Here is a 9093-nt window from a genome sequence, read left to right as displayed (position 1 = left end):
TACATACACACAATGGAGTATTATGCTACCTTGAAAAATAACAAGGAAGCTGCATGCCACTTCCTAACATGGATGAACCTTAAAGACATTATGTTGAGTGAAATTAGTCACAAAAGGAAAAATACTACATAGGACCACTAATGTAAAAGACTAAGAAAAAAACCCCATATTAATCCACTAAAGTGGATTCTTAGTGGATTGCTAGGATGTAGGGGTAGGGATAGGGGTGGGAGGGGAAGGTGAAGCACAGGGCAGGGAATAGACACAAGATAATTTGGGTATTGGGTAGGGGGGCAATATACAAGTAGGGAGAGGGGAATCGAAGAACAAACAGATGGGAGAACAGTTAGATAATAGGTATGAATGGGCTAAATGGGACAGAGGTAAAAAATGATGTAGGCACAGCTTTGGAACAACAGGGCTCTGGAATACAGAGACTGAGACATGAATGGGATGGGGAAAAGGGAGGAATAATGTTAAGATGCTTGGCTGTCTTTTGAATCATGGTTTTCCTTGCAATACATTATAAAACAGATACTGGAAGGGGAGAGAAAGGAATAACCAGAAATATCAACATGGAAAGCCTGTAAGCCCATTTTCTGCCTATAACTGATTGGAATACCTAAACTGGGGCTATAATGTGTGCAGTGAAGGAGGTTTACTGAGGAGCCTCTGCATTACATGGGCATATAGGTCAAAGCCTGAACCACATCCAGACCTTCAGAGACGGGAAATTTTTCCAGTTCAAAGGACAAGCAGACCAGCTGGGAGCAGCTAGAAAACCAGCAGATATTTCTTGAAAGGAGGACCTACAGGAAAAACACAAAACAATAATGGCAGTCCAACTGTTACCACAAGAACATACAGGTGGCTTGCCCAGGAGACATCAAAGCAAGTGGTCAGATCCTCTCAGTGCAAATTCTCTTCCAAGACTAAGATGCAAGGGAAATATACGCTTTGACTGACAACCACGCACGTCACCCAGAAGGGGAAGTGACCGAAGAACATCAATGACGGGGCGAGCTAAGCCCTACATCGTTCAGCAAACTACTGTGAACCCGGATGGAGACCTGGTCGGCCAGTGGCGAGGCAACATCTGGGGTCTCATGGGCTCAGGGTCAATGATACAGCCACAGAGGTCTAGAGTGGAGAGCGGGGTGGCCAGTAGATAAAAAGAGGCCGGACAGACGTAAGAACACCCACAGTTGCAGATGATACCCATTTGACTGGACTTCAGTGACTGGATAAACAGAGCTCAACCCAAAGAAGAAAGAAGAGGAAAAAAGTATCATCTGATACAATTCAATAAACATGACCTACACCTATGAATGCAGTAGCTCAAAAGAGGAAACAAATCCCTGCTGCAAGAACTATTCCCACCCCCTCCACACCAAGAGTAGACAAGGATGGGCAACTTGGACATTGGCTACCCAAAATGGGGGGAGGGATACAAAGGTAGGAAGTGACTGGCTTACAAGCTTTCAAGAGGGAACCTAGATCCAAAGGGCGTGGAGGAAGGTTAAGAGTCTCCAGTGAATGGTATCCAGCCTGTCCAGGAAGGGCTGATGAAACGAAATACAGATGGCTCTCTTGTGATGCAAAGATGAATGGTTGTTATCAGGACTGATTGTGAGGGTTGGAAATCTAAAGGTGGACATTTGTAGCAAGGAGGGGAGTGATTGACTTTTCAGTCTAGGAGCGGAGGACCCTGGCACCATCAATGGAGAAGAGTGGAGAGTGGGATCCTACCCAGAGAGGCAAGAGAGTGTGGCTGGGGACTCGGGATCAGGAGATAGGAAGGGGCTGAGGACTGTGGTGGGGGCAGTGTGCAGGCTTACAGGGTACACCCCTTGGTTGGGTGAGGATGCATGGATGGGATGGTAACTATTCCAATGAAATGATAGATGATGGAATGAATGTAAAGCTAATGTTCTCCCATGTAGACTATCACACAATTCACAATAAAACATTTGAAAAAAAAAATTCAATTAAAAAAAAATACTGAATAGATACTTACGCAAATGTATTGGTTAATCCTAATTAAAATGTGTAGAATGAATTTATTTTCCAATTTAAGGTACTGGTTTTTCCTCACAAACCAGTTAAGACAGTTTGAAGATAAATATAAAAACTTTAAATATTTTTAGGTTTCCTACTAAAAGTAGTCCTGGGGTGGTGCTGTGGGTTAATGTGCTGGACGCAAGGTCAGTTTGAACTGTAAGGTTGGTGGTTCAAGCCTCACCAGTTGCTCCTCAGAATCCTTATACAGGGTTGCTGTGAGTTGGAGCTGACTCGACAGCATACAACAAAGAAAAGTAGGTTCTGAAAACATATTTGATGGAACAGAAATTCTATAATTCTCATTTTAAACCATATTCTGCACAGAAACGAGTTAGTTCTTCTGTGTAAATTTGTTTTCCATGTTCTCCAAAAGAGTTCCAGCACAGGCTAACACTGGGACTGGGGTTCAGATCATACACAGACTCTGTTTTAATTTCAGTTCTTCATCTACACACAAGTTAGACATGGCTGCTTGACTAATCTTCCTCAAATACTGCTGGAATTCCCTACTTTAAGACTCTATAGGAATCAATTTCTTGCTTCCTTGGCTTTGGAAGTAATTTAAGTGTCTTTAAAATACTACCCAGAAATAAAACTATTTTACCAGGAGTCTTGCAATGATTTATCTGTTTGAGTTCTACCAGAAGGTTTCAGCAATGTTCCTCAGTTCAGGTCATAAGAAAGCTCAGGCAATCAAGATTTTTAGAAGCAAGACACGTGATCAGAAATTTAGATATGTGTGGGTGACAAGTTTCCTTTGAAGACATTAATAAACATTAAGTATATGACAGCTGTTTGAAAATTAGTTTGATGGTGGGGTCAAGAAGAGGCCCAAAACTCTGTCGGAGCCCAATAATTTTATGATATGTCATCATGGGAACATTAAGCAGCCAAAGAACTCCATAGGGTCATCCAGGCAAAGTGAAACAACTTCATTATTCTTTAGTTGTGAGTCCTGGTGTAGCGCTGTAGGATAAAGCACTAGACTAGAAGGTTGGTTTGAACTGCAAGGTTGGTGGTTCAACCCCACCAGCCATTCTTCAGAAACCCTATACAGAGTTGCTATGAGTCAGAACTGCCTTAGATGGCACTTTAATAACGACAACAAAATCTTCCCAACTCTGAAAGAGTATGGTTTACCCTGAGCCTGAGACACTGTGGAAGAAAGGTCTGGCAATCTGCTTCTAAAATGACAGCCAAGTAGACCTGATGGAACAGTTCTTTCTTTAGCACATGGAGTCACCATGAGTCACAATTTACTTAACTTGACAGCAATGAGTTTTAGTTTTTGGTATGAAAATATCTAGACACTTAAAATTTACTTATGATATTAATAAACTGTCATTTCAGATTTACAATGTCAAGTAGAAACACTTGAGCTAAAACTTCAGAAGGCAGTGACCGACATGGACAACTATAAAGCAATGCTCACGTAAGATGGGGAACACTATCTAAAGATAACAGTGCCCTGTAGGTGGGCCATGGAATGGAAAGTTTGGAAAGCTAACCTGTGAATTTTTTTACCATGATTCAGTTGTGTGGGTACAGTCTACTGCTGCTTTTTTGGCTATTTTTTGAAGAGCCTATGAATATTTTTTAATACATGGAGTGTTTCTTTCCCTTGATGAGAAAGTTACCTATCCATATGTTAAAGCTTTTCCTGTTTTATCTGCACTTTGTCTTCTTTTAATTACCAATTTTATGATGAAAAAAATATGTATCTAAGCACCTTTGACATTCTATAGTACTTATATTTTATGTAAGTGAAAAAGGAAAATTTAGGGAAAAAAAATGATAAAATGCCTTTGTAAAATATCCATAGCACTGTATTTTAAAAGCAACAGCAACCAACATGTATTTTATTCCAGGAATTTCAAAAGTAACTTTATAGTATGTTTATGTTGTGGTTGTTAAGTGCTGCTGAGTCTGTTCTGACTCAAAGTGACCCTGTTTAGGGTTTCTGAAGTTGTACACCTTTGAGGGAGCAGAAAGTTTTCTCTTTCTCCTGGTAGTACATATATTATTCTTGTTAAATGCCATCAAGTCAGTTCTGACAAGTAGTGATTCTGTATAGGATTTCCAAGGAGCACCTGATGGGTTTGGACCACTTACACTTAGTAGTCCAGTGCTTATCCTACATTGCCACACCAGGACTCCAGAATATACATGGTGCATGTATGATGTAATACTAAAATGAACTTTATATAATCTTTAACAACTGATTTTTTAATTTACTATGTGGTATATGATCTGATAACTCTGGTTTTCAGTTCCTATAGTTAAAAAAGAGTGAACCTCATAAGAAATATATTTAGAATGCTTGTTGTTGTTGTTGTTGTTGTTGTTGTTGTTATGTGCCATGGAGTCGGTTCTGACTCATTAGAACACTTGGTTACCAATTATTTGTGTTGACCATGAATTACTTCTAAAAGCAATGTCTTTAATAAAATTCCTAAATTCCAAAAATGCCCTATCAAATTAATGTATACTTCAATTATTTGCAACATAGTAATTTGCTTTTGAAAAACAGGAAAACACAAATCTTTTTGCTTTCTAATCGCGTGGTCAATAATATCGTAAGTATATGATAGCTCAGGTTGAAGAAATGAGTGGACAGAGAGATCCTTGGGAGACCCAAATGGGCCCAGGAAGTAATATCTAGGAGATGAGAAATAACTGGAAAAAATAAACAGGATGGTGATTTCCTGAAAAATTCCTTTTTCACCTCCTTCTGGTAACATCAGGGAGGACTTGGATGTCTCATGTGGAAAGCAGACTAGTCAGGACACAGCTACTATGTAACCTGGACTCCTTGGGGCTCATGAGGTGAAGAGAGCACTGTCAGAGGAATGGGAGGTGGGGCAGGTACCCAAATAAGCTATGAAGGAGCTGCTGTATTTTAAGACTCAACGTTAAGATGTGCATGAAAGAGCGCTGCTAAACACAGGAATAAACATACTGAAGGAAAGGAGCAAAGCTTATTCATTTTGACATGAATCAATTTTAGTATATTGTATTTCTATTTTTTAATAAATGTATAGACAGTTCCCAAACACCCCCTCCCCTTCCCTACTTTTCCAGTCTCTCCTATTGACATTTTGCATTTGTGTGCTACATTAGTTGCACCTGATGAACGAATATTGATACATTCTTTTTAACTAAAATTCTTAGTTGACACTGGGTTTATTCTTTGTGTTGTGCAGTCCCATGGGCTTTGACAAATGCAAAATGTCATTATAGCATCATGCAGAAGTTGCACTCATCCAAACATTCTCTGTGCTTCCAATTCTTCTACGTCTCTGTCCCTCTGACCCCACTGATCTTGTAGCTGTCTCTGTAGTTTTACCTTTTCCAGAATGTCCTATCTGTGGTTGAAATCATATATTATGTACAGCTTTTTCATACCAACTTCTTTCAGTTAGTAAAATGCAGTTAAGGTTCATCTGAGTCTTTTTATGGCTTGGTAATGTGTTTCTTTTTATTGCTAATGACACTCTATTATATGGTTGTAGTAATGCAGTAAGAATGTTACATTGTTTGGTAATTATGAATAAAGTTGCTATATAAACATTCATTTTAAGGTGTTTTTTTTATATCCCCATTAAGTTTTCAACTTACATGCATAATACCCAGAAGTGTGATTACAGTCAGATCATATGGTAGGCCTGTATTTAACCTTGTAAGAAACTAACAGACTATCTACCAAAATGCATTTTTCATTCCTACCAGCAAAGAGAAAGAAGGAATAAAAAAAAAAAAAAAAAAAGAGAACTTCTGTATATTTAGTCACTGAAAACCTTATGAATAGCAATGGCACACTGTCAGAATCAGAATACTGAATACTGAAACATGATAAAGAGCATCAGAAAATTGTCAGATATAGTGCTAGAAGGTGAGCCTCTCAGGTTACGACTGGGGAAGAGCTGCCTCCTCAGAGTAAAATGACTTTGATGACACAAATGGTGTAAAGCCTTTGGGACTTCCATTGCTGATGAGGCACAACTCAGACTGAAGAAAAACAGCTGCAAACAACCATTAATAATCAGAACATAGAATTATGAAGCATAAATCAAGGAAAATTGGAAATTGTTAAAAGTAAAATGGAATGCATAAACATTAATATCCTAGGCATTAGCGAGTTGAAGTGGACTGACATTGGCCATTTTGAATCTGACATTCATTCACATGTTTTACTATGCCAGAAATGACAAAATGAAGAGGAATGGCATTGCATTCATCATCAAAAAGAACATGTCAAGGTCTGTCTTGAAGTAAAATGTTGTCTGTTGATAGGATGATATACATATGCCTACAAGGATGATATACATATGCCTACAAGGATGATATACATATGTCTACAAGGAAGACCAGTTAATATGACTATTGTTCAAGTATGTGTACCAACCACTAAAGCCAGTTATAAAATTGAAGAATTCTACCAAAATCGTCAGTCTGAAATTGGGCAAAAATGCCATCAAGATTTTTTTTTTTTTTATAATTTTTGGTGATTGGAAAGCAAAAATTGGAAGCAAAGAGGAAGGATCAATAGTTGGAAAATATGGCCTTGGTGATAGAAACAATGTTGCAGATAGCATGATAGAATTTTTGTAAAATCAATGAATTAGTCATTGCAAATACCTTTTTTAAACAACATCAAAGATGACTATACACATGGACCTCACCAGATGAAATAAAAAGAAATCAAATTGACTACATCTGTGGAAAGCGATGGTGGGAAAGCTCCATATCATGAGTCAAAACAGAGCCAGGTACAAACTGGAACAGACCAACAATTGCTCATATGAAAGTTCATAATGAAGCTGAAGAAAATCAAAACAAGTTCATGAAAGCCAAAATATGACCTTGAATATATCTTGTCTGAATTTAGAGATCATCTGAAGAACAGATTTGATGCATTAGACATTAAAAACTGAAGACCAGAAGAGTTATGGGATGACAATCAAGATCGTAATAGGAAGAAAGCAAAGGTCATTAAGAAGACAAGAAGGAAAAGGCCAAAATGGATGTCAGAAGAAACTCTGAAGCTTGTTTTCCAGCATACAGATGCTAAAGCAGATGGAAGAAATGAGGGGGTCAAGAGCTAAATAGAAAATTTTAGAAGGCAGCTCAAGAAGACAAAGTCAAATACTGTAACGAAATATGCAAAAATCTGGAGTTAGAAAGCCAAAAGGGAATAAAACACTCAGCATTTCTCAAGCTGTGAGAACTGAAGAAAAAATTCAAAGCTCAACTTGAAATATTGAGGAATTCTCTGGGTAAAATATTGAATGATGCAGAAAGCATTGAAAGAAGAGAGGCGGGGCTTGATGGCAGCTAGGGTGGAGGTGCAGTTAAGTTCGCCATCTGCCATACCAGGTAAAGCAAATCCAGGGCAGAAATCCAAAACTCAGAGCTAGGAATATTTTTAAAGTTTGAAGGCTTATAGCTACTGGAACTTGAAGCTGAAGTAAGATACTGTGTACTTTTGAATCTGCCAGGCTCAGAGGCCAAGAGCTGACATCTTGGGCAAGACCAAACTGCAAGACCAAGCAGGGGAGCAGACACACCATGGAAAAATGCCATGGGAAACAAAGGTGGACAATAAACTTGGTTGGTGTTGCTTTGTTCTGATTCACTTTTTTTTGGTATCTCGTCATTGGCACCCCCACTGTTTGTGCACCTCCATTCTGGTGACTAGAGGGGAAGCCTGAGCAAGTGGACACTCCCCACCCTCACTACTGCTGGGTTCTTCTGCCAAGCATGCACACATATACTCAGCACAAGAGTAGGCCCTGAACTTTTTTTTTTTTTTTTTAAATATGGGAAAGGGCAGGACAGGGTTGTAGGGAGGGAAAGAGAATTTAAAAACAAAACATGCAGAAAATTAAATTGAAGCCTGAGGTATAGTGTAACAATCAACAGTGGCATCTTGAAATCACTCAGGCAGTTTTGAAAGTGAGAAGCTGAAGAGAGGACATTAAAGTCATACTCATATTAGGCTACAGATTTTTTTTTTTCCCTTCTCTCTCTCCTCTCTCTTTTCTGTGATTATAGACTGCAGTATTCAGTCCAGTTTTTTGTGTGTTTTTTTCCGTGTTTTTCTTTCCCCCCGCTGGTGCAGTTTTGCTGTCCTCTACCTTTGGAGGACTCTTTCTCTCCCTATACTATCCAAAAAACATCAGCAACTGCTGCCATATAGTAAAGCTACAATCATGTTCTATAAAACACAGAAACCCAGGCAAGAACCAATACCAACTGCCATATACCAAGGAAAAAGGCAACACCTGTGAAAGTTTCTCTGAGTTAACCAATAAGAAGAGTGAAAAGGGAAGCCCACATCCTGATCACATCTTCCTGAAAGCAATCAGAAAGCATAAACAATACCTAAACACATACTCAATTAAGTATTAAGGCCACAGATAAACACTAAACATGTCCAAGAAGCAGATGACCATATCAGCACATGTCCAGAAACAAGAAAAAATGCCTGAGACAAATGACCTAGAAGTAAATCTAGACTCCATTCTGGAAGGTGGGCAAGCCTTGGAAATGCCTGAGTAGGAATTCAGAAAAATCATTATAAAATGTTTCAAATCACTTTACAGTGGAGTTGAGAAAAATAAGGAAGAAGTCAGGAAAGTGCTACAGGAACAATCAAATAAGATAGATACAGCATTGAAAACAATTCAAGACCTACAGAAAGATGGCCAAACGATCAATAGAATATCAGAAATAGACAATACTCTGAAAGGGCAAAGGAGTAGTACAGAAGAAACAGAAGGCAGAAGCAGTGATCTGGAAGAGAAATCTCTCAATACCACTAAGATAGAAGAACAAACAAAAAGAGGATTAAAAAATCTGAAGAAGGTCTAAGATTCATGTTGGACAACATGAAGAGGAATAACTTAATTATTGGCATTCCACAACAAGAAGAACCACACAAGTCCACAGAGGAAATAGTTTGAAGAACTGCTGGAAGAAAATTTCTCTAACATCCTGAAAACTGAAAAGATAAACATTCCAGAAGCTCAA

General features: G+C 38.6%; 1 protein-coding gene across 1 annotated transcript in view; it reads left to right on the top strand.

The window, feature by feature from the left end:
• LEKR1 (leucine, glutamate and lysine rich 1) overlaps window positions 1–9093 on the top strand; it is a 316240-nt gene that overhangs the window by 180429 nt on the left and 126718 nt on the right. The window contains exon 5 of the mRNA XM_006867992.1: window positions 3412–3493. Coding sequence (XP_006868054.1) covers window positions 3412–3493 — 82 coding nt within the window. The remainder of the gene's footprint in view (window positions 1–3411; window positions 3494–9093) is intronic.

Source organism: Chrysochloris asiatica, unplaced genomic scaffold (assembly GCF_000296735.1).
Source record: "Chrysochloris asiatica unplaced genomic scaffold, ChrAsi1.0 scaffold00113, whole genome shotgun sequence".
NCBI lineage: Eukaryota > Metazoa > Chordata > Mammalia > Afrosoricida > Chrysochloridae > Chrysochloris > Chrysochloris asiatica.
The sequence above is the reverse complement of the archived record's forward strand: the minus strand, read 5'-3'. Positions and strand labels throughout refer to the sequence as shown.